General features: G+C 35.4%; 1 protein-coding gene across 3 annotated transcripts in view; it reads right to left on the bottom strand.

Moving 5' to 3' along the window:
* Positions 1-12,007: 12,007 nt before the first annotated feature.
* The window catches only part of NDUFS4 (NADH:ubiquinone oxidoreductase subunit S4), a 122,203-nt gene continuing 106,954 nt past the window's right edge, over positions 12,008-27,256 (bottom strand). For all 3 annotated transcript variants that reach the window (XM_054555049.2, XM_024246653.3, NM_001131938.1), the window contains one exon: positions 12,008-12,224. In XM_054555049.2, the coding sequence (XP_054411024.1) occupies positions 12,121-12,224 (104 nt within the window). In that variant the 3' untranslated portion in view covers positions 12,008-12,120. The remainder of the gene's footprint in view (positions 12,225-27,256) is intronic.

Below are 27,256 nucleotides of genomic sequence, written 5' to 3'. Positions count from 1 at the left end.
AGAGCATATAGTTGGATCTTGTTTTTGTTTTAATCCATTTAGCCACTTCATATCTTTTGATTGGAGGATTTAATCCATTTACATTCACAGTTATTATTGATAAGTAACAACTTCCTATTTGTATTAGTCCATTCTTGCATTGCCATAAAGAAACACTAGAGACTAGGTAATTTATAAAGAAAAGAGGTTTAATTGTCTCACAGTTCTGCAGGCTGTACAGGAAGCATGGCGCAGGCATCTGTTCAGCTTCTGAGGAGGCTGTAGGGAGATTTTACTCACGGCAGATGAAGCAGGAGTGAGCATGTCACATGGTGAAAGCAAGAGACAGAGTTGGGGAGAGGAGGTGCCACACTTTAGAAAAACCAGATCTCATGAGAACTCACTACTGCAAGGACAGCACCAAGCCATCCCACCTCCAAAACTGGGAATTGCAATTCAACATGAGACTTGGAAGGGGCATATATTTAAACTATATCACTGCTACTGGTTGTTTTGTAGCTCTTTTGTTCCTTTCCTCCTCTCTTGTGGTCTTTTGATGTCACAAGTTACATCTCTTTATATTGTGTGTTCCTTGAGAAATTATTTTAACTTTAGTTATGTTTGACCATTTTGACTTTCATACTAAAGTTATGTATGATTTACAAGCCACCATTATAGTATTGGAATATTCTGGATTTGACTATGTGTTTCTCAATATTAGTGAACTATACACTTTTGTATGTATTCATGATAGTAATTATCTTTTCATTTCCACTTGAAGAACTCTGTTAAGCATTTCCTGTAAGGCAGGTCTAGTGGTAATGAATTCCCTCAGCTTTTTCTTGTTTGTGAAAGACTATCCATTTTTAAATGACATCTTTGCTGGGTATACTATTCTTGGTTAGCAGTGTTTCTGTTTGTTTGTTTGTCTTTTTAATTTACCACTTTGAATGTATCATTCAATTCTCTCCTGGCCCACAGGTTTTGGCTGAGAAATACACTGAGAGTCTAATGGAGATTCCCTTACATGTGATTTGATGCTATTCTCTTGCTGCTTTTAAAATTCTCTTTGACCTTTGACAGTTTGAGTATAATGTGCCTTGGGGAGGACTTCTTTGGGTTCGGTCTTTTTGGGGACTTTTGAGCTTCATGGAATTAAATGTCTGGATCTTTGCAAAGATTTGGGAAGTTTTCAGCAATTATTTTATTAAATAAACTTTCTGTCTCCTTTTTTTATTCCCTTTCCTTCTGAAACTCCCATAATATGGATGGTGGATGTTTATTTAATAATATCATATACATCTGTTAGGCTGTTTTCACTTTCTCATTTTTCTTTTGTCTCTTGTGACTGAGTCATTTCAAAAGATCTGTCTTCAAGTGTATAGATTCTTTCTGCTTGATCTAGTCTGCTGTTGAAGCTCTCAATTGTATTTTTTATTTAATTAGTTGAATTCTTCCATGCCAAGAGTTCTATTTGGTTCTTTTTAATTATATCTATCACTTTGTTAAATTCCTCATTCAGGTCATGAATTATTTTCCAGATTTCTGTGAATGTTTATCCATACCCTCCTATATCTTGCTAAGTTTCCTTAACATCATTACTTTGAATTCCTTTTCAGGCAATTTGTAAAATTTTTCTGAACCATGAACACAGCATATCTTTCCATTTATTTGTGTCACTTTCAGTGTCTTTTGTCAAAGTTTTATAGTTTTCAATTTACAGAACTTTCATCTCCTCCATTAAATTTATTCCTTGTATTTTATAATTTTTATAGCTATTGTAAATGTGATTTTTCTCCTGATTTCTTTTTCGAATAGTTTATTTTTAGTGTTAAAAATGCTACCAGTTTTTGTTTGTTGATTTTGAATTCTGTAACTTTACTGAATCTATTTATTAATTCTAACTATTTTTGGTCAAGTCTTAGGGATGTGTACACAAACACAGTCATGTGCCACATAATAATGTTTGGGGCAATGATGAACCACATACACAACAGTGATCCTGTAAGATTATAACAGAGCTGAAAAATTCCTATTGCCTAGTTATGCTGTAGCTATAATAATACAAAACAATATGCACATGTTTGTGTTAATGCCGGTATAAACAAACCTACTGAGCTACTAGTCATATAAAAATATAACACATGGCTGGGCATGGTGGCCCATGCCTGTAATTCCAGCACTTTGGATGGCCAAGGTGGGCAGATCACCTGAGGTCAGGAGTTTGAGACCAGCCTGGCCAACATGGTGAAACCCCATCTCTACTAAAAAATACAAAAATTAGCTGGGCATGGTGGTGGTGCATGCCTGTAATTCCAGCTGCCTGAGGGGCTGAGGCAGGATAATTGCTTAAGCCTGGGAGGCGGACGCTGCAGAGGCTACAGTGAGCCAAGACTGTGCCATTGAACTCCAGCCTGGGCAACAGAGCAAGACTCCATCTCAAACAAAAAAAGTATATATTACATATAAATAATATATATTATATATAATTATATATTATATATTATAAATATATTATATATAATTATATATTATATATTATAAATATATTATATATAATTATATATTATATATTATAAATATATTATATATAAATATGTAACATATTTATTTTATATATAAATATAAAATATATAAAAATATATAATATATAATATATATAAATTTATATAATATATAAAATATGTTTATATTTTCTATAATATAAATATATTTATAAATTTATATATAAAATATTTTTATATTTTTAATATTTACATAAATATAAATATAAATATATTTTATATATTATATATTTCTATATATTATATAATATATAATATATATTATTTATGTATTTTATATATATATATATATATATTTTTTTTTTTTTGAGATGGAGTCTCGCTCTGTTGCCCAGGCTTGAGTTCAATGGCACAGTCTTGGCTCACTGCAGCCTCTGCAGCCTCTCCCTCCCTGGCTTAAGCAATTATCCTGCCTCAGCCCCTCAGGTAGCTGGAATTACAGGCATGCACCACCATGCCCAGCTAATTTTTGTATTTTTTTCTAGTAGAGATGGGGTTTCACCATGTTGGCCAGGCTGGTCTCAAACTCCTGACCTCAGGAGGTTTTATATATATAAATATATATATTTATAAATACGTATAATATATAAGCATATATATTATATATATCTCACATATAATTATGGACAGTACATAATACTTGATAATGATAACTATGTTACTGGATTTTGTATTTACTCTTATTTTTATTATTTTAGAGTGTACTCTTATTTATTTAAAAAAAGTTAGCTGTAAAACAGCCTCAAGTAGGCTCCTTCAGGAGGTATTCCAGAAGAAGGTATAATAGGAAATGACAGCCCATTTATTATTACCCTTGAAGACCTTACAGGGACAAAAGGTAGAGGTGGAAGATAGTGATGATTGATGATCCTGACTCTGTGTAGGCCTAAGTTAATTGTGTGTCTGTGTCTTTCATTTTAACAGTTTAGAAAGTAAAGTAAAAATAACAAATTTTAAAAATAAAAGCTTATGACACAATATATGAAAGAAAATATTTTTGTAGCATTGTACACTGAACTGATTGCAGCTAAGTGCTATGAGTCAAAACATTTAAAAAATTAAGGCTTATAAAGTTTCAGTAAACAAAAATTTATTGAAGAAGGAAAAATATCTTCTAAAAATTTAGTATACGTGCAACTGTTTATAAAGCTTACAGTAGTATACAGTAGTATACAGTAATGTCCTAGGCCTTTACAATCATTCACCCCTCACTGACACCCAGAGCAACTTCCAGTCCTACAAGCTCCATTCATGCTTAAGTGCCCTATATAGGTATACCAACTTTCATCTTTTATACTGTATTTTTACTATATCTTTTCTATGTGTAGATATGTTTAGATACACAAATACCTCCCATTGGGTTACAATTGCCTACTGTATTATTCTTATAGTAACATGCTGTACAGGTTTGTAGCCTAGGAGCAATAGGCTATACCATATAGCCTAGGTATGTAGTAGGCTATCTACTGTCTAGGTTTCTGTAAGCACACTCTATGATCTTCAAAGATGAAATTGCCTAATGACGACCCATTTATCAGAACATATCCCTGTCATTAAGCAACACATCAGTGTATGTGTGTGCGTGCGTGTGTAGAGACAGAGAGATTGGGGGCGGGGGGGTGTGAAGACAGTGAGTCTGCAAAAAAAATAAGGACAATTTAACTTCTTCCTTTCCAATTTGGATGTTATACTTTTTCTCTTGCCTAACTGATCTGGCTACAACTTCTAATACTATGTTGAATTGAAGTGGCAAGGGTGAACATCCTTGTCTTGTTCCTGATCTCTGGAAAAAAGCTTTCAACTTCTCCCTGTTGAGTATGTGTTAGCTGTGGGCTTCTCATGTATGGCCTTTATTATGTTGAGGTACATTCTTTCTATACCTAATTTGTTGAGAGCCTTTATCTTCAACAGGTGTTAAACTTTCTCAAATGTTTTTTGACATCTGTGGATATGATCATATGATTTTTGTCCTTCATTCTGTTACTGTGGTATATCACATTTTTAGATTTACATATGTTGAACCATCCTTGCATCCCAGTGATAAATCCCACTTGATCATGATTTATAATCCTTTAAATGTGTTACTGAATTTGTTTTGTAAGTACTTTGTTGAGAATTTTTGCATTTGTGTTCATCAGGAAAACTGGCCTGTAATTTTCTTTTCTTATAGTGTCTTTGCCTGGCTTTGATATCAGGGTAATGCTGGCCTTGTAAAATGAGTTGGGAAGTATTCCCTCCTATTCAGTTTTCAGGAAGAGTTAGAGGATTTATATTAATTCTTTGAATGCTTAGTAGAACTCAGTAGTGAAGCCATCAGTTACTTGGATTTTCTTTGATGGGAGACTTTTTACTACTGATTCAATTTTTGTACTCATTGATTTGTTGACATTTTCTATTTTTTTCACTGTCCAGCCTTGATATGTTGTATGTGTCTAGAAATTGATTTACTTCTAGGTTATCCAATTTGTTAGTGTATAATTATTCATAGTGGTCTTTTATGATCCTTTGTATTTCTGTGGTATCAATTGTAATATCACCCCTTTGAGTCTTCTTTTTTTCTTAGTCTAGCTAAGGGTTTATAAACTTTATCTTTTCAAAAAACCAATTGTTGGTTTTGTTGTTTTCTATTGTTTTTCTAGTATCTACTTAATTTCTGTTCTGATTTTTATTATTTCCTCCTTCTACTAACTTTGGGTCTAATTTGTTCTTCTTTTTATACTTTCCTGAGGTGTCATTGAGATCTTTCTCTTTTGATGTAGGCATCTATTGCTATATCCTTTCCTCTTAGAACTGCTTTTTGCTGCATGGTATGTTTATGTCCAATTTCATTTGAAAACTATATATATATATATATATATATATATATATATATATATATATATATGTATTTGAGACAGGGTCTTGCTCTGTCACCCAGGCTGGAGTAGAGTGACATGAATATGGCACACTGCAGCCTCAACCTCCTGGGCTCAAGTAATCCTCCCACCTCAGCCACCTGAATAGCTGGGACCATAGGCACACACCACCAGGCCTGGCTAATTTTATTTTTTGTAGAGATTGGCGTATGCCCATATCAGCCATATTGGCCTGTTGCCATGTCTCTCAGGCTGGTCTGAACTCCTGGGCTCAAGCAATACTCCTGCCTTGGCTTCCCAAAGTGCTGGGATTACAGGTGTGAGCCATCGTGTCTGGCAGAAGGTGAAATCCCCCTCTTCATTTCTTTGATTCATTGGGTGTTCAGGAGCATGTTGTTCAATTTCCATGTATTTGTGGATTTTCCAAAACCGAGCAATTTTTTTTTTCTTTGTAGAGAGGGTCCCACTCTGCTGCCCCGGCTTATCTTGAATTCCTGGGCTCAAGTGATGCTGCCACCTCATCCTTCCAAAGTGCTGGGATTACAGGCGTGAGCCACTGTGCCTGGCCGGAAGTTATGTTAAGAGCACTACTTGAAGACAGTATTTTATTTACTTTTGGCCTTGGGATGACTTTTTTTCCTTCAACTTTCATTTTAAGTTCAGGGGTACATGTGCAGGATGTGCAGGTTTGTTACATAGGTACATGTGTGCCATGGTGGTTTCTGCAGATCATCCCATTGCCTAGGTATTATGCCCAGCATCCACTAGCTATTCTTTCGGATGCTCTCCTTCCCCCATCCTCACCAGTAGGCCCCAGTGTGTGTTGTTCCCTGCCATGTGTCCATGTGTTCTCATCTATCAGCTCCCACTTATAAGTGAGAACATGCAGTGTTAGGTTTTCTGTTCCTTTGTTAGTTTGCTGAGGATAATGGCTTCCAACTCCATCCATGGCTCTGCAAAGGACATGATCTCATTGTTTTTTATGGTTCCATAGTATGCCAGGGTGTATATGTACATTTTCTTTGTCCAGTCTATCACTGACAGACATTTAGGTTGATTCCATGTCTTTGCTATTGTGAATAGTGCTGCAATGAATACACACATGCATGTATCCTTATAATAAAATGATTTATATTCTTTGGGTATACACCCAGTAATGAGATTTCTGGGTCAAATGGTATTTCTGCCTCTAGGTCTTTGAGGAATCACTATTTTGTCTTCCACAATGGTTGAACTAATGTAAACTCCTACCAAGAGTGTGAAAGCACTCCTTTTTCTCCACAACCTTACCAGCATCTGTTGTTTTTTGACTTTTTAATAGTAGCCATTCTGACTGGCATAAAATAGTATCTCACTGTGATTTTGATTTGCATTTCTCTAATGATCAGTGATGTTGATCTTTTTTTCATGTTTTTGGCTGCATGTGTGTCTTCCAAGAAGTGTCTGTTATGTCCTTTGGCCACTTTTTAATGGGGTTTTTATTATAAATTTACGTTCCTTGTAGACTCTGGATATTAGTCCTTTGTCAGATGGATAAATTGTAAAATTTTTCTCCCATTCTGTAGGTTGTCTGTTTACTCCGATGATAGTTTATTTTGCTGTGCAGAAGCTGTTTAATCAGATCCCACTTGTCAATTTTTGCTTTAGTCGCAATTGTTTTTGGCATTTTTGTCATGAAATCTTTGTCCCTGCATGTGTCCTGAATGGTATTGCCTAGGGTTTTTATAGTTCTGGGTTTAAGTCTTTGATCCATCTTGAGTTAATTTTTGTATATGGTGTAAGGAAAGGGTCCAGAAAAACTGGGTAACTTCTTAACAGGTTTACTTTATTTCTTAAAAGTTTACCTTTCATCTGAAATAAAATTCGAAAATAGTAATTATTAAAATGTATATTAGTCAAGTAAGGCTTAAGATGGCCAACATATGAAATATAGTGGGTTTTCTTCGTGTGTGTGTATGTATATAATTATAAAAATATATATTACATCTGTATGGTAATAATTTAACCAGTGTATTAAAAGCTGAAATAAATGTAAAAGACCTCTCCCTTTCCCACAACAAATGGCATCCATTAAAGTCACCATTAAGAATTTCTTGTTTTTGTCAGGTTTGTCAAAGATCAGATGGTTGTAGATATGCAGCATTATTTCTGAGGGCTCTCTTCTGTTCCATTGGTCCGTATCTCTGTTTTGGTACCAGTACCATGTTGTTTTGGTTACTGTAGCCTTGTGGTATAGTTTGAAGTCAGGTAGCGTGATGCCTCCAGCTTTGTTCTTTTGGCTTAGGATTCACTTGGCAATGAGGGCTCTTTTTTGGTTCCATATGAACTTTAAAGTAGTTTTTTCCAATTCTGTGAAGAAAGTCATTGGTAGCTTCATGGAAATGGCATTGAATCTATAAATTACCTTGGGTGGTATGGCCATTTTCATGATATTGATTCTTCCTATCCATGAGCATGGAATGTTCTTCCATTTGGTTGTATCCTCTTTTATTTCATTGAGCAGTGGTTTGTAGTTCTCCTTGAAGAGGTCCTTCACGTCCCTTGTAAGTTGGATTCCTAGGTATTTTATTCTCTTCAAAGCAATTGTGAATGGGAGTTCACTCATGATTTGGCTCTGTTTGTCTGTTATTGGTGTATAAGAATTATTGTGATTTTTGCACATTGATTTTATATCCTGAGACTTTGCTAAAGTTGCCTATCAGCTTAAGGAGATTTTGGGCTGAGATGATGGAGTTTTCTAGATATACAATTCATGTCATCTGCAAACAGGGACAATTTGACTTCCTCTTTTCCTAATTGAATACCCTTTATTTCCTTCTCCTGCCTGATTGCCCTGGCCAGAACTTCCAACAGTATGTTGAATAGGAGTGGTGAGAGAGGGCATCCCTGTCTTGTGCCAGTTTTCAAAGGGAATGCTTCCAGTTTTTGCCCATTCAGTATGATACTGGCCGTGGGTTTGTCATAGATAGCAGCTCTTCCTATTTTGAGATATGTCCCATCAATACCTAATTTATTGAGAGTTTTTAACATGAAGTGTTGTTGAATTTTGTCAAAGGTCTTTTCTGTATCTATTGAGATAATCATATGGTTTTTGTCGTTGGCTCTGTTTATATGCTGGATTACGTTTATTGATTTGCATATGTTGAACCAGCCTTGCATCCCAGGGATGAAGCCCACTTGATCATGGTGGATAAGCTTTTTGATGTGCTGCTGGATTTGGTTTGCCAGTATTTTATTGAGGATTTTTGCATTGATGTTCATCAGGGATATTGGTCTAAAATTCTCTTTTTTTGTTGTGTCTCTGCCAGGCTTTGGTATCAGGATGATGCTGGCCTCATAAAACAAGTTAGGGAGGATTCCCTCTTTTTCTGTTGATTGGAATAGTTTCAGAAGGAATGGTACCAGCTCCTCCTTGTAACTCTGTTAGAATTCAGCTGTGAATCCATCTAGTCCTGGACTTTTTTTGGTTAGTAAGCTATTAATTATTGCCTCAATTTCAGAGCCTGTTATTGGTCTATTCAGAGATTCTACTTCTTCCTGGTTTTAGTCTTGGGAGGGTGGATGTGTCGAGGAATTTATCCATTTCTCCTAGATTTTCTAGTTTATTTGCATAGAGGTGTGTATAGTATTCTCTGATGGTAGTTTGTATTTCTGTGGGATAGGTGGTGATATCCCCACAAAAACAAATGGGGAAACGATTCCCTATTTAACAAATGGTGGTGGGAAAACTGGCTAGCCATATGCAGAAAGCTGAAACTGGATCCCTTCCTCACACCTTATACAAAAATGAATTCAAGATGGATTAAAGACTTAAATGTTAGACCTGAAACCATAAAAGCCCTAGAAGAAAACCTAGGCAATACCATTCAGGACATAGGCATGGGCAAGGACTTCATGTCTAAAACACCAAAAACAATGGCAACAAAAGCCAAAATTGACAAATGGGATCTAATTAAACTCAAGAGCTTCTGCACAGCAAAAGAAACTACCATCAGAGTGAACACGCAACCTACAGAATGGGAGAAAATTTTCGCAATCTACTCATCTGACAAAGGGCTAATATCCTGAATGTATAATGAACTCAAGCAAATTTACAAGAAAAAAATAAACAACCCCATTCAAAAAGTGGGTGAGGGATATGAACAGACACTTCTCAAAAGAAGACATTTATGCAGCCAAAAGACACATGAAAAAATGCTCATCATCACTGGCCATCAGAGAAATGCAAATGAAAACCACAATGAGATACCATCTCACACCAGTTAGAATGGTGATCATTAAAACAACAGGTGCTGGAGAGGATGTGGAGAAACAGGAACACTTTTACACTGTTGGTGGGACTGTAAACTAGTTCAACCATTGTAGAAGTCAGTGTGGCGATTCCTCAGGCATCTAGAACTAGAAATACCACTTGACCCAGCCATCCCATTACTGGGTATATAACCAAAGGATTATAAATCATGCTGCTATAAAGACACATGCACACATATGTTTACTGCGGCACTATTCACAATAGCAAAGACTTGGAACCAACCCAAATGTCCATCAATGATAGACTGGATTAAGAAAATGTGGCACATATACACCATGGAATACTATACAGCCATAAAAAAGGATGAGTTCATGTCCTTTGTAGGGACATGCATGAAGCTGGAAACCATCATTCTCAGCAAACTATCACAAGGACAAAAAACCAAACACCGCATGTTCTCACTCGTAGGTGGGAATTGAACAATGAGAACACATGGACAGAGGAAGGGGAACATCACACACTGTTGTGGGGTGGGGGGAGGGGCGAGGGATAGCATTAGGAGATATACCTAATGTTAAATGAGTTAATGGGTTCAGCACACCAACATGGCACATGTATAGATATGTAACAAACCTGCACGTTGTGCACCATGTACCCTAAAACTTAAAGTATATATATAAAAAAAGAATATAAGCCATAAAAAGAAATTTCTTATATATCTTCTCTCAAATATTCCAGGTACATATATGTAAGCATCTGCTGCCTCACTTCACCCCCACATGTTATCTACTATTCTTGGTGTTTTTCACTTAGCAATATACCTTGAACTTCATTCCAAAAAGCTAATATACTTTTTTCTGTTGTTTTAAATAGCTGTATCATACTCTTGAACTCTGTTCCCCCTTTAATAGATGTTTAGATTGTTTCGACATTTTAGCTAGTAGAAACAACTTTACAATAAACATCTTTGGACATTTACCTCTGTATATCTACAGGTTATTTGCCTGTAAGTGCATTTTTCAAATTAAATGGAATATGAAGTTAACATTTTGAAAAAAGGCTGCGAATATGCTCTCCAAAACTGTCAATGAGAGCTATTGTTTTCAGTAATGCAGTTGTAAGAAAATGTATATTTAGTTTATAACTTTTGAAACATCAAATAACATTAAAAATCCTAAGAAATCATCTGACATTAACTCCATTAGCTATTTTTAATTATTTTCAGAACTAAAAATAGAGCATGAGTTTTGAAGACAGACATAAGTTCAAGTCCCAGATTTGGCACTTAGGAGTTGCGTAACTTTTTTTTAAAGATACAGGGTCTTACTCTGTTGCTCAGGCTGGAGTGCAGTGGCATGATGATAGCTCACTACAGCCTTGACCTCCTTAGGTGAAGTGATCCTCCTGCCTCAGCCTTCCAAGTAGCTGACTATACACAAATGCCACTATGCCAGGCTAATTTATTTATTTTAAAAATTATTTATTTATATATTTTTAGAGATGGCGTCTTGCTATGTTGCTCATGCTGGTCTCGAACTCCTGGCTTCAAGTGATTTTCCCACCTCAGTCTCCTGCATAGCTGGGATTACAGGCATGAGCCACAGTGCATGACCTGTGTGATCTTGAGCAGGCTATTTAATCATTTTCAGCCTTGATTTTTGTCTTTTCTTTGCAAAATGGGTAAAATAATAGTTCCTGCTAATAGGGTTATTATGAGGGTTAGTATACAAAGTGTTCTTTGAATAGCCAAACAAAGCATGTGTTTAACTCATAATGTATGACCTAAATGATTAACAATAAAAGCATATATCTACTTATATTTCAAAAAAAAAAAAAAAAACAGTGAATATTACAAATTCCCGTGAATGAACTGATTTTTATTTTCTCTGAGTCTTAATTCCTAAGAACATGAAATCTTCACCTGAACTCCTCATAATCATGAAGTGTTGATTTCTGGGCAGTGATTACTATGAAATGCAATTCATTCAGGCTCAAAGTACCTTAGTAAATTATAAGGTTGTAATTAAAAGAACTTTAATAATGATGACATAGGGGTTTAAGTTTATAAGACTGCAATGTTATCGTGTACTTCTCTACCTATTATAAAACCATTTCTAAGACAACATTTTAATAATGTTGGCTGGTGATTTATAAACAATATTAACGAGAATGGCTATAAAAAGCAAATATAAAACTTCAATGTTGCAGCTGATTTCAAGCATTCCTGTTAATAGATTCTAAGTACCAAGATTTCCCAGAGGTATGATCACCTCAAATCTTCTCTATATATAGGAGATTGAAACATGCTCAATTTGAGACATGAAAAAACATTTAAAATAGACACCACAAAATGTATCTGTAGTTTAAATGTCAAATTTATTAGGAGATTAAGAGATGTATTATACATGGACTATAAATACTGCATAGCTGACTTTATTCACAGTCAAGCACAGATATAGTCAGTGACAACCTATTTTGTGGATACTCTTGTTCTTTTGTTCCAAGAAAAGTTTGCACCATAAGACTTGGACTTGGGTTTTGGAACCTTCCTCTCTTCAACGTCATAGCTCCATCCTAGGAGGAAAAAACAAAGACAAATCCACAGAAACAGAATTAAAGAGGATACCTGAAGAGCACAGCAAGCAGAGGCTAGCTTTTATAACTTAATGTTCATTTATCATCAAGAGTATATGTCAACACATCTGAGATATACTTACTATTTGTTCCCTTACAATCCTCTGTGAGAAAAGGGTCCAAAAGATTGCCTGCAGATTATTTACCATATCCCAAGTTAAAGATGTAAACTATGATTCAATTTCACCTTGCTCAATTACTGATATCTATGTATTACGTAAAAATTTCCATTACTCTATGGGGTTTAACATAGGCCTTTAAAATAGTTGCAATGAAGAGCGATGAACATTATAACCAATCTCATTATTCTTCTAAAAGTTGGTTTCTTTACAAGAGTTTGGAACTCTTCCAAAGGGATATAGAAAAACATGTAAACGTATATATATGTACGTGTGTGTGGGTGCATGTGTGTACTACATAGTTGAAGTGGACCATGACAGGTTACTTGGTTCAATCCCCTGGACTTGGACAGGCTACTGATTAAACTCAAAAATTGATTTTCAACATTTATTTCAAGGGCTATCTGCACTAATTGGACTCAGATGGGAGTACCTGATAAAGAGCGCAAATTGTTAGGCCTGACCAAAGGCCCACTAGATCAGAATCTCTGGTGGGGGCCTAGGAAACTACAGTTTATCAATTCCAGGAGATTTTTATGCATAAAAAAGTAAGGGCCACTAATCAAAGCTGTCTATTCTCTTCTGAGTATTTATATATTTTCCTTCCAAAGCCATTTCAGAATTTTGTAATTTTGAAAACTGGGTATATGTATGTCTACATTTTCTGCACTAAGTCCTATTCTTTAGTTCTAAAACATGGGAAACAAATCAACATCCTCCTCCTTAAAAATATAATTAAGTCATTCTTTTATTCCCTAAGCTAGGCAACCCCTACAACATTCACTTTTCTTCATAAAATCCATTTTCCCACACCTGTAATTTATTCTTCTCTCAGGACTTTATTCAAATAACTCATCTTGAAACATCTAATTCATGGCTGTATCATGCAGTCATGTATAAAATGTCCAAAATGTGATTATTATATAGTCTAGGTGAGCTTCTTGATCTTGGTAAGTATAGTACTTTCTGCCACAAAGCTTACATTTCCATAGTCCCTTAGTTAGTATTCAGTTTTACCACAAAAGTTAAGCCTATGAAACTCAACTCATCAAAGTATACTACTGCTACTGTACACAAAGGAAAGTAACAACATTTAACAGAGTATTTTAATTTAAACTTTTAATCTACTTTATCCATAAGAGAATATTACATTCCCAACTGCTGGAACTCCATCTCCAAAGAAAGTCCAATAACTATAAGGAAATGGGGACGCAGGAAAGCAAATGAAACATCAGAATCCAGGAGAGAAAATATTAATTTACTTGCTCAACATAACCTTACCTTCACAGAGTAGAAAATATGTTTTGAGAACTTTCTTATCCATTAAAGTTACAAAGCTATAGCTTACTTTAAGAGAATCTGGACTTATAAAGTACATACATTAACAAGTAGTTATCTCCATTTCAAAAAATTTACTAAAGGGCATAAGAAAAGTTTGTCTTTCATAAGGTTGTCATGAGGATTAAAGTACATGTCTTGTACTTCATAAGGATGTGATAATTCATGTAAAGTGCTTAGAAAGCACCCTGACTTAACAATCATTTATTGAGTTCTATGAGAAAGGTACTTTTCCTAAAACCTTTATATGAAGTAATATTATTCCCCTTGTACAGGTGAGTAAACTGAGGCTCAGAGAGGTTAGGTAACTAGCATAAGGTCACTCAGCCAAGAAGGGGCAGAATCAGGATTTAAACACAGACAGCCAGATTCTGGAGGCCACGCCTTACCTATTATGCTACATTGTCTCTTGTGGTTTATAGCAGGCACTCAATAAACGTTAAGTATTATTTGATCCTCAGATTTGATTCACAACTTTGTAGCAACATGTCTCTATATAAATTTCCATTACATTAGAGCCCATTAAATTTGAATTTGTGATGTTTCGGGTATAGCTAGCTATAATCTAACCTAGGAGAAAACATTTTAGATGCGGTATACAGGGGAGACCTCCCTCCCTGAGAATTAGGCAGAGAACAGTAACTGCAAAGGCCCTGAGACAAGAGCATTCCTGGTGTACTAGGTTGTATGTTCTAGTCCCCATGCTAGGTGCTTGAAATGTATTTTTGTTGAAATTTTATGTACAGAGTTTATAGGCTGCATGGCTATAACGAAGGCATTATAATATATATATTAATTTTACATTAACTTAAAGGAAAAAATATCAAGAAAATAAACAGCCTAAGGTCACAGGGCTAATAAAGTGGCAAAACCAGGATTTTTAACCAAGATGGACTTTAACACCTAAGTACTTTATTAATAAAACTGCATTTCTTTAAAAATATCCCACAATTGCAAGTTTTATCTATTTCATTTCCTTTTATTTGAAAAAATATGTTGAAAAGACTTTTAAGAATCCCTGTAAAACAAATCTATGTTCCCCATGTGCTCTCCCACAATTGTGAGGAAGGAAATAGTTTCTAGTGTAGATTCTGTATGTGGTTATAATGATAGCTGGAAAATTAACCCAAGACCTCCATAATCTTTTCTTGCCAAGTAATAGGTAAGAAACCTAAGTTCTCTCTCCTCTTATTACCTCCCAACACACACTCTCTGGGTCAATAAAGACTTTAGGAAAGAAACTGCAGAAGAAATGAGAAAGCACTCAAATATCTAGGAAATGGTAATATACACACAAACACAAACCTGATAATCACTCTCTCATTCACTCAATTACCCTTTCAGCCGCCAGGGAGAATTCTCTGTACTACATCAGATCTCAGACACAGATCTAATATCTATTCTGGTTATGGAGTTTCAAAATGTGGTCAGGGTCACTGCAATATGAGAAGAATGAAGTTTTATACACATAAAAGAACAACTGGTTTGGGTTTTCTCCTGGTAACTAAGGAGTGAGCTGGCTCCTGGGAATCGTGAGCCAGATTACAGTTGCTGTTGATGGTGATAACAACAATAAATAGAAGTATCATGACAGAGACTAGAATGTGGATGGGCAAAGCACCCTGTGAAAAACAAACAAAAATACACAGAGAAGCAGCCTGCATTTGCTAATAGGATCCACCTCTATATAATTACCACTGACCACTCATGATTGTTAGGATGTGTAGGGCAAAAAATTTATTATCTTCCCATTTTTCTGTGGCAAACAACTTTGTTTCCAAAGTTGCACATGCAACTGTGCTTCTCTAAACGCAAAGGAGCATATGAGGAAGTCCAATGACAATTCACAATAGAGACTAAAACTAAAGTACGAATCCACATACATCTCTCTTTGGATTTTCTATTCATTATTCAGAAAACTTTTCTACTATTAGGGCTGTCATCATAATAAAAATTTGCTGTTTTTTGAGACACTGTTAAGAATCTGATCACATTTCCAAGCATCCTCCTCCAAGGTGTTTATGTTACAGTACCTGGATGAACAAATTTACTGTTCCCACTATACTCGAATATAAAGGTTACTTGAGCAAACAGTGAAGCTGAGCTAAAAAGATAAAACTCTAAGAATAACAACACTTGAAAGGACATTAAGCATGTGTGCTTAAGAATGGGTAAGTTAGACGAATTATACTCATCTTTTCTACTTCCTATTTGAAACTTGTTGCTAAAAAGAAAGAATGTATTTTGCAAGAAATAAAATGTAGATATTAAATGTTTAAATTTCTATAAGAATGTCTTTTTTTAACCCTAAAATAATTTTTTTTTTTAAAGAAAGAGCCCAAACTTATTTTTCTGAATGGGAATATGGAAGTGAAAATACTTGCACTCTCTGAAGAATGCTTATATAAAATGAAGGTATAGTCTACAATCATAATGGTCCCATATGTTGTCCTATTAGGGTACTGAAAACCAGCCCCTTGCTCTTCCCAGCTGTGCAACAGAAGAAGATCAAAGCAATGGAGTCCAAGGCAGCTGCCCCAGGGATGGGTAAAGCTCCCAGTGCTGCCGTCACTTTCTAGAGGAGAGTAGCCATATGGCACAGATTTGCCACAAACCCAACTACCAGCACCTAAATGATGAGAAGCTGACTCCCTTTGCTGTTTCACACACTGAAACGCTTTCACAAAAATAGTTTGAACTTTAAGCCCCAGTATCAGAGAAGTACCTTTGGAAAATGCTGTAGTAAACTTAAAATGTGATCTTTAACATCCCATGCCCAATTTCTTTTTCTGAAATATGCCAGTTTATTTTGTAGATCTCTACATTGTGAGTGGAATATTCTATTTCCTATGATATGAATGATATAATCTTTTCAAATGCCAAAAAACCCCAACCTCTGAACAAAACCAGGCCACAATTAACTTATGAATTCCACATATAAGAAAAATAAGATCAATTCCATTCATTTTTATACAGAATCATTTCATTTATGGTTCAGTAATACAAAAATACAAACATCCATCAGTTCTTTTACTGCTTGTGAAATGTTTTACCTCAAGTAACCTTGATTGACGTTCTGTGAAAGGTCTTTCTTCTCTAATAACCTAATCTCAAACCCTGACATGAGTTTGGAAGTGAACAGCTAAATGATTTTTCCTACTCTCCATTTGTGCACAGAACAAGAACTACCACATAATTTGGCACAAACTGATGTAACTGACAGTCACTTCCAACTGAAGCATGGGATCAGAAGAGCAAAGCTTTGGGAGGCCAAAGCAAGGTACACTGGTACTTGGAAGGTTTCAAGATTCTTCACCAGGCTATGTACCCGTATTATATCTGGCTGAAAGCAGAGCATAACCCTAACATATAATTTTAAGAAGGAGAAAAGAAAAATAGCTTTTTTTAAAAGTCTCTTTACTTTGAAATTACCAATTAGGTATATAATATGGTGGTGGGGTACAGTAGGGGGTAAATGGTTCAGAATAATGTACAAGTATCCTAGATTTTCTATAGAAAATACTATGGAGAAATAACAGCAGTTTCGGATACACTGGCAAAGCAAGTCTTTCCATGAAATTTATATAAAGTGATTTAAACAAGCAAATAAGGTGAAAACATGAGGCACCTGAAATATTTGTTAAGATTAGTAATACTCTACACCTGCTGTAGCTGTGCCACCTCTCAAACCCCAAATTACTGCTTTGATGTGACAGTCAATGGCCCCTTGAAATTTTATCTTTTCAAATAATATACTTGCTATGTAATATTACTATTATTTTCAAAGCAGTAGTTGGAACTATTCAGCATTTGCCACAAAACAAACCAAGGTAGTAATCCATTACTCCAGCTTTTGTGTTCCAAAAGTACATCTGAAAATCAGTCATTAGAAATTTAGAACACATTTTTCTGAAGAAAAAAACTACACAAATAGCCAAAAACCACTCCCAGAGATTTGCAAGCTACTCATAGGGATTCTCAGAATCCTATTTAACCTATATCAGGAACGTCACTAAGCCACCATATATAATTCTCTCTCGTGCTCGCGCCTTAGCAGTACTTTCCTAGCCACAGACAGGATCCAGGATTAAACACTGGGAGGAAAAAGCTATGTATGAAAAAAAATCTTTCGTGAATTCACCTAAAGTTTATTTGCGACTCCTAAATCAATGCCCATGGTGCTTCTGTGGTCATTTGTGACACGTGGAGAATGTCAAAAAATTTGAGTCCCGTAACACACATTTCTAAATGAGGTGAAGCAGGATAATGCTCTGACTTCTTGTTTCAGCTCTCATACTGTAAATGAGCATACTTTTTGTGCTGTATTTAGTGCCAATTTTTTGTATTTCTGTGCTGCTTTTTGGTAATTTCACTGTTTAAAATGGTCCGCAAACACTGTGCTGAAATGTTATCTAGCGTTCCAAGAAAGCTGTGATGTGCCAATATGTGTTTCAGATAAGCTTTGTTTAGGCATGAGTTATAGTGCTGCTGGCTGTGAGTTCAATGTTGATGAATTAACTGTATTAAATAAGGTGTCTTTAAACAAAAACACATATAAAACAAGATTATGTACTGGTCAGATGACAAACTATGTGACCAGAGGCCTGCAGGAACCTAACCATGTATATCCTGAGGAATAAGAATTCTTGCTAATTTAGTGTTTCATAGTGACTTTAAAGAACATAACTGTGAATACGGAGAATCAACTATAATGGAGAGATATATAAAGTCTGTCTTCTCTCATAGATTTGACTCCCCTCTCAACTCAGTCCTGGAAAAATCAGTTTTGTCTCAATTTGCAACTCATCTCAACATTTCTTTACCCTACATAAATTTGTGCTGTTTGACTTGTCCTTTGAACTGGTTATAACATTTGCCTGGCTCCCTTACATCAGATGAGTAAAATCTTTCAATACATGTTTATTGTATATCTACGCTAGAGTCAATGTATCTTTTTCTGGAAAATTTCTTTTAACAATTTTGGAGGTTCCCTTGAGACATCCTATAGATTTATCAACCAAAGACAGGCAAACTTCTTCATCAAAGAAATGGTGTACCTTATGCTTAAGCCTGCATACCTCTTTTCTTGGCTCTAAAAGGTGAATTCAAAGCAGCAAGAGAACTCTGCTGACTCTGGTCTTTTGCTCTCTACTAATCTGGGGAATTGGTTTTGCAATCTGACCATCTGATGATCCCCGTAAATGGATTAATGGTTTATAGAGGTCTGTTCTCTATTGGGTGAGAAAAAAATGGAGAACCTAGTTTGTTAATCTATTTTGGACTCAAATCAATTAAGAATTTGTACTCAGAAAAGAACAGCTCTTTGGTATTTCATCATTTTGTATTATTAATTCATGGCTGAAAGTTTAGAACTGAAGTTATAAACTCTGTGTGACTGTATGTCTATCAATGTCTGTATAGAGAAAAGCCTTATTGCGCGTGTAGATAGGGCTTTTCTACCTTCAGGTGGCACTGATTAATTAGATTATAAAGTCTTTTTAAGGAGCTCTGGGCCTGGCACGGTGGCTCACGCCTGTAATCCCAGCACTTTGGGAAGCCAGGGCGGGTGGATCAGGAGGTCGGGAAATCCAGACCATCCTGGCTAACAAGGTGAAACCCCGTCTCTACTAAAAATACAAAAAATTAGCTGGGCGTGGTGGCGGGCGCCTGGAGTCCCAGCTCCTCAGGAGGCTGAGGCCGGAGAATGGCATGAACCCGGGAGGCAGAGCTTGCAGTGAGCTGAGATCTCAGCCACTGCACTTCAGCCTGGGTGACAGAGCAAGACTCCGCCTCAAAAAAAAAAAAAAACAAAAAAAGAACTCTGTTCTGATTAGCTTATAGAGAAAAATAAGTGATTATGTAAATTGAATAATCTTAAAATTTTCAGAGAAGACAATGGAACTTCTAATATTTTCGGTGTGCTAGAAATTATTTTAAGCTACAAGTACTTTTTAAGAGTACTTAAAAAGTACTCTTAGAGCAACTAACAAACATTTTGAGACTTCAAGTTCCTATTGTGTAGGTAAATCTTGACAAACAAGACTAATAATTTTGGTTTAATAAAACAGCAAGGTTTTCTCTGGTTTATCAATGTTAAATATATAAACAGACTTTTATTCCACTTGCGTATTTTTTTAATTATACATGTTTACTGATCAAATAAGCCAGAATTACTTGTTTAATGTTTAGTCATGAAAAATGTAAACTTACGATTAACCAAATTCATTACTGACAATTTTATTTCAACAATAATTATGTTTTGTAATATGTCACTGTCAAAATTAATTTCCAAGATCGTCAGGTAATTAATAGATATTTATTAGATATCCAGATCTCTTATTTTTTAAATTATTTTTTAAGGCTAGTGGAGTCAAGCTGTGGGAGTGGAAAAGGAATAATGAAATCTGTAACCGGTTGTGATCAATTAGTTGTGAACCCTAGATCTCTTCTAAGTAAGACAGAATACTAATCCATTGATAATGATAGGGTTCAGGACATGCTACCCTAAAATAATAGCACCTTGGCATTTGAAGAAACAGAGAAGGAAGGCCACTCTGACCTCCTCCCACCCTTGTACCTTGAAGTAGACCATAAAATAATTCTCTGGCCTTCCCGTGGAAGAAGTCATGAGACACTCATGTGCCCTATCACCCAGAGGCAAGGAATATCACAGAGGGATGGACTTACGAGAAGAATCTGAACAAACAGGCCTAGCTAAGTTCTCTCTAGCTTATTACTATTGGATCATACCTTCTTTATCCAGTCATATTTCCACACACAATGTACTTTTTCTTCAAATTCAGCATAAAATACACAAGTATTCCTGTTTCTTTGGGTTTTCATTTCTAAAGGGTCCTGTATCACATAAAACTTACATTAAATAAATATGTGCTTTTCTATTTTTAACTCTTTTATTATAGGAGACAAACCTATGTGATGGGTAAGAAAAGACATCTTTTCTCCACTATAATTACTAGGCAAAATTTTAAATTTATAAACTCTTGCTACTTATTTTCATATGCTACAGAGAGGCTGTATCTCTGGGTTGGTTAATGAACATGTTCATTTTTGCCACCTAGAGAAGTTGGAGTTATAAGGAATGCATATAGCTACAGAAAGTTATGTGTATTTATGAGATCTGCTAGTCTACTAAAATGCTGATGTGTAACCATTTTCAATTCTCCATCTCCCAGTTTCTCTATGGAATCAGTCACTTTGGTTAAAAGATACACATAAATGAAACTGGAATAGGAGAAATGGTGGCAGAGAGGTAAAACTTTGCATGCAATGTTATGAGATGTGTTTTTGTTTATTAAAGGAAAAAGAGAATAGTTATGTCCTCAAGTAAAGTGACTGATTGTGCCAGAAAGAGAAAGAGAATGGTAAGAGCTAAGGTTCTTTACCATCATATTACCTTCTATACTTAAGTTTTACTGTGACTTTGCAATGAGTGGCCACATATCATTTCTTAGGTACCTGTGATTCTATATCTATCCTAACTGTTCACATCTCCAGACAACTTTTGCTATTTACCTTCTCACAACTGAATCCTAAATGTAAAATAAAACTTTCAGGATATCACTGCACCTAGAATTATCTTTGAGATTTCCTAGAGGGCCTCTGGAAAATCACAAAGATATATTCTTTCATTTTGTGAAAAGAGAGGTGCTAAAAATAATTAGGTTTATTTTATATGCTATTATTAACAAGCTACTTGGGAACAGTTGTCAACTATGATAAAAGTTGTCAATGCAGAAAAGATGCCTAGCCATCCCAAGGTTAAATTTCATGGGTAAAGTGTTATTAACCAAAATTGTATGCTATATGGTAAGTTCCTGGGGAATTGTCAATGCCTTCACTGCTCAAGATGTGTTCTATTTACCTGAGTCCTTGTACTGCTTTGCCCAGCAAATAATTACAGTATAGTTTATCAGTCATAATTTGTTATTTTTAAAAATATTAACTTGGTTGCATCTTTACTTCTGTAGTTTAAATCTTGCATCTTCTAGGCCAGTAAATGTCAACTGGAAATCAATGTCACTTATCTGAGTTTTATTAATATACCGATATTTAGGCCATACTCCAGACTTACTGAATCTTTTTACTAGATTTTAAATCTAGTGGCAAGTTCTTGGCGTGGTTTCCTAGCTCAAGAGACTTAAAGTCCAATCAGAGATTCCTTGTAAAAACTTTCACCAAAGCAAACAAGAAAGCGTATATGACAAATTAACACTCTTGCTACACCTATGTAAATAATAAGGCTAAATATCATACGAATGTTATTTTGTGATCACAAATAATCTCTTGCTGAGATTATTTCCTAATCAAAATGGAGAAGGAATAGAAAAAAAAATTTTTGTTTCAATGGAAAACTGTGCATTGTCCCTAGCACACCCTTCCCCTTCTAGGTTATCAGATTTTAGATCAGTTCCTTATCTTTTAGCTACTTGGCAACTCTTTTGAGGTTGTACACAATTGATACACATGTAATTTCTGTCCTGTATTCTACTTAATAGACCTCCCCCACCAAAACCCAATTTTGTCTCTATTTGCAATTCATTACACTTATTTCACACGAATTAGTGCTGTTTTGACTTTTACTTTGAACTGGTTGTAGTATCTGCCTTGTTCCCTTATATGAATAAAATAAATTTTTACTTGCATTTTATACCTATATGAAAGTCATGATTCTTGCCTTTGTTTTGAAAGTTTTTTGTTTGTTTTGTTTTTTTAAAAGATATATGGATGTGAGGTTGAGACCTTCATAAGAGGTTACGTTAGGTGGAAGCCCAGACCTTACTGATGTTGTTCACTTCTGGGATAATTCTAAGTACTAAGCTACATCTCCAATTATTTCTTTCTTTATTTTCCTGGACTCGGGGCCAGACCTGTTTCCTTCCCTGCTTCTACCTTCTATTACTTCAGAGGCGGGTTTTCCACGCCAATAGACCCACTATGAACAGAATGCAGTTTCACAGCTTGTCCTCAGCCCTCCTATTCCTGAAAGAAACCTTCCTTTATTTTGAGAATTTCAAAGAGTTTTTATAGCTAACAACAATGAGAAAAACACGGGGGGTAAAATGACATACTAGAGAAAAGTCACAAAGTTTCAAATCAGATCAAACGGGGGAAAAAGGCCATTTCTGGTTTTCATTAGCATGTAAATGGTAGTAGATTCTAGTCTTCCACCATCCAAATTTTCCACAGCTGTCTTCCACCTCCTCTCTCCATGATGTAGCTTCCTCCACCCCCCATCCTTCTACCCCATCACTTATTACATAACACAAGGAAAGACAAAAGCCACATGGGTGAGAAAGGTGGGTCTTTTTAGTCCACAAAGAACTGAAGTGAGGGTCATCTACATTTCAGAGGAAACCCCAGATATTCTTTTTGTCTCTTTACAAAGAAACGTTATCATTAAAGAGTTCCTTTGGAATAGATGCTGAGCTTAAGATGTTTAGGATGAGGCCCTAAGTTTAAGGCTAAAAGAATCAGGGGTATTTATATTTGCTTTGTGTGTCAGTATGTTTGGGGACATGGTAGTGGGAAAAGGGAGAAAATGAAGTCATAGGGAGCATTCAGTCTTTTCTTCTTTTCCACTCCCCAATTTCAGAACACCAGCCTTCCATAAGAAGTGAGGTAAAGAAGAGAGAGCTATGCAAAAAAGATACAAGCTGAGAGGACAGCTGCAGAAATTATCAATAGCAGGAGAAAGAGAACTTCTTTTCATCTCAAAAATGAGAGTATTCTTATATAAAAAGATGAGTCTGCATAATACCTTATTTGGTTAAGAACTGAAAACAGATGATTAATGGGGGAACTTGTGTACTTATAGAGATACTATAGGTATATAGTACATCCCTATACTATTAACCCTTCCTATTATCTCTACTATAAAGATACTATAGAAACTTATAGCATCTCTAGAGTATACTATATGGAGTATATATATTATCTCTCTATACAGAGATACTATATAGATAGTAGAGTATAAATAATATATAGTCTAGAGATACTCTATAGTCTATTCCATGTATCTATATAGTAAAGAGATACTATAGTATCTCTATACTATAGAGGTACTATAGGGACACTATAGTATCTCTGTAGAGACCTACAGTAGCTCTTTATTATTTTATAAGGAACATAAGAGTTTCTACATATCCTTAATTCATTCTAGGTAAGAGTACCTGAAGAATAGAACTGTATTTCTTAATAAGTATTACATTTGAACTTTTCCAAGTTGGATATGAGTTTCCTGTTTCTCATATTTACTATAGGAATTATTTAATGAACTATTTACATAGAATATATATATATATAATGTATACCCTGTATATTGCTAAATATATCAGTGATGTTCAGTAGAAATATGTGAGCCATATATGTTTCTAATAGCCACATTAAATAAAAGGAAATATGTAAAATTAATTATCACTTCATGTAATAAAAATTGAGATACTTTGTTTTTTTATACTAAGTCTTTGAAATTCAGTGTTCATTTTACACTTAACGGCACATCTAAATTCAAATTAAACACATATCAAGAGCTAAAGTCACATGTGGCCAGTGGCTACCATACTGGATAGTATAGACCTAGATTATTATTTTTTAAGATCTACTAGCATCATAGTACCAGGAAAACCATTGGACTTGGAATCTAGAAGGTTAGGTGCTGTCAGGAGCAATGTGATTGATCTGGGGCTTGTTTTCTTAACTTCTCTAGGTCTTGGTATCCTATCAGAAGGAGAGTTTAGAATAAATAACATACAGCTTGGAAGCAATTCAAACATTATGAAATAATCATTTTGTTTCAATACACTTCAGGATGCTAATCCTTAATAAACTCAGGATAAACTCCAAATTAACTTGACAGGAAAACATTCATTAGTTGTATTTTACAAACACACTAAAATGTAAGAAATTTTTAATCATCCTACTATAGCTTTCTTTCTTCAGGTTTCTAATTACAGGGAATTAACAGATTAACAGTTCTTCTAAAAAAAATAACAAGTCACCAAATTAAGGTGATTTAAAGAAAAGTTTAAAGCATAATCTGGAGAATCATTTACAACATTACTAAATTTGCTGTTAAAATTCACCAATATTTATTGAGCACATTAAAAGATAAATAAGACTTGTTTTCCCTGGTAAATTCTTATAATCCAATAGGCAGGATAAAATATTACAGTTTGAGTATAAGAACTATGCCTTATTTATCCCCAGAGCCTAGCCATACAGCGCTGACATACAACAGGGTGTGTTCAACGTGCTTCTGACTGAGTGCAGTACAAAAAAGGTAAAAGAGAAAACCATACTATAAGAGCTGCAAGAAAGGAACAAATTATTGTGAAAGTTAAAAGGAAGAAAGAGGAGTTCATCCAGTAGTAGACGGGAGGTGGAAGTGAAGGAGGGGACTAAGAAAAGGGATCAAGAAATGAGACAGCATATGAAATGAAGACTAGGTTGGAGTTTCATAGGCGGGGATAAGAATGAGAACAGTATTAATGAGGTTGTAGAGGGAGGAAGGTGTATAGTAGGTTTGGAATGTAAGGGCAGAAAGTAAGAGTTGGAACACAGACAAAACTTGTTAGTGCTTTGGTAGTAAGTTAGTGCCTATATTGTGAAGAACTTTGAATTATCAGTTGAGGAATTTGTCTATTAAACATAGACTCTTGAAGATGTTTGAATAAAGGGTATTTGGGGACTTATATAAATGTCATAGTATTGAGGCAGTATACGTAACAGTTTAGACTAGACTAAAATTTTAGTCACCTAAAATTTTCTGTAAAGGGCCAAGTAGTAATTATTTTTAGGCTCTGGGGCCATATAGTCTCTATTACAACTACTTTTCTACCACTGTAGCCGAAAAGCAGTCATAGACCATATATAAATGAATAAACATGACTGTTCAAATAAAACTTGTTCACCTCCTTGTATGTGTCCCTGTTACTTAATGTGACATAATGTCTCTAAACCTCAGTTGCCTTGAACAATTAAATGGAGGTAACTGTTCCTGCTTCACAGAGTTACTAAATGAGAATGAAAAGCACTTAGCATAGTGCCTAGCTCATGATTTAGTGTTTATGTTACTTTCTATGGTGACAATACTTATTACCCGAGTCTCCAAATATAATTAGAGGGCATCAAATATGTTTTGTAAGGCTGGGTGCAGTGGCTCACGCCTGTAATTGCAGCACTTTGGGAGGCCAAGGCAGGTGGATCACCTGAGGTCAGGAGTTCGAGGCCAGCCTGGCCAACATGGTAAAACCCTGTCTCTACTTAAAAAAAAAAAAAAAAAAATTAGCTGGGCATGGTGGTGCATGCCTGTAGTCCAGGAAGCTGAGGCACGAGAATTGCTTGAACCTGGGAGGTGGAGGTTGCAGTGAGCCGAGATCATGCCACTGCACTCCAGCCTGGGTGACAGAGTGAGACTCTGTCTCCACCCCTCCACCCCCCGCAAAAAAAAAAAGTTTTCCACAAAGCAACTGAATTTGAAAACCTTACTCCCCTTGATGTATTGATTTTCTACAATCTTTAATGTCAAGGGAAACCATGCTCATGACTTCTCTTTTTATTTGACATTTAAAAGGGAAATGAAAAAACTAAGGAGATAACAGGTAGCCTTTTATCTTCAGAATAGTCCCTGAATTGATATACAAATAATCAACTGTATATCAAATACAATTGATATCAAATTTTATTTGATAATTGATATACAAATCAAATAACTGTCAAAAGCTAATATACTTTTAGGCTGCATTAATATAAAGTACAATTTGATAAGTGATACATAAATCATCTTTTGTGTAGGTATGTGGCAGTTTTACCCTAACTTCCTATTTCTAGATACTATTGAAAGGCAAGCATTAATGCCCATAAACATATAACCTTTGTCATATTTTACTATTAACACAGAATCAGCTGTATTAACAAAAACTCATTTTCCCCTATACAGCATATGAGTAAGGCATTGGGCTAGATAGCAAAGAAATAAAGACGAACTAGCCCATGGGCTTTAACATCCTTAAGTCTATAGTTTTTGGACATTACCCAATCCAACTTCTCATTTCAAAGATGAAGAAATATGCTTCTAAAAGGCTAAGTGTAGTGAAGCATGACTTGTTCAAGTTCTCCTGTGACGCAGACCACTGTGGAATGAGAATTTTAGTTACCAGCCTCTTAATCCAGTAGTCTTCACATATTAGTGCATCCGAACCGTTTTTTTTTTTTTTAAATGCCTTAACTTCTTATGAGAACATTGGTTCACTCAACCTTCAATAGCACTAGCTGACAACAAATGATTTTAGCTGTGGGGATAGGGAGGATCCATTTGTATGTCCTTCACTACTATTTACCTACCCAAGAGGGGCAAGTCAGAAGGAAGGGGATGCTGTGGAATTTGGAAAAGATCCCCCACCTCCACCTTTTTTTTTTTTTTTTTTGAGACGGAGTTTTTGCTCTTGTTGCCCAGGCTGGAGTGCAAAGGCACGATCTCAGCTCACTGCAACCTCT

The sequence above is a fragment of the Pongo abelii genome, chromosome 4 (assembly GCF_028885655.2).
Source record: "Pongo abelii isolate AG06213 chromosome 4, NHGRI_mPonAbe1-v2.0_pri, whole genome shotgun sequence".
NCBI lineage: Eukaryota > Metazoa > Chordata > Mammalia > Primates > Hominidae > Pongo > Pongo abelii.
The sequence above is the reverse complement of the archived record's forward strand: the minus strand, read 5'-3'. Positions and strand labels throughout refer to the sequence as shown.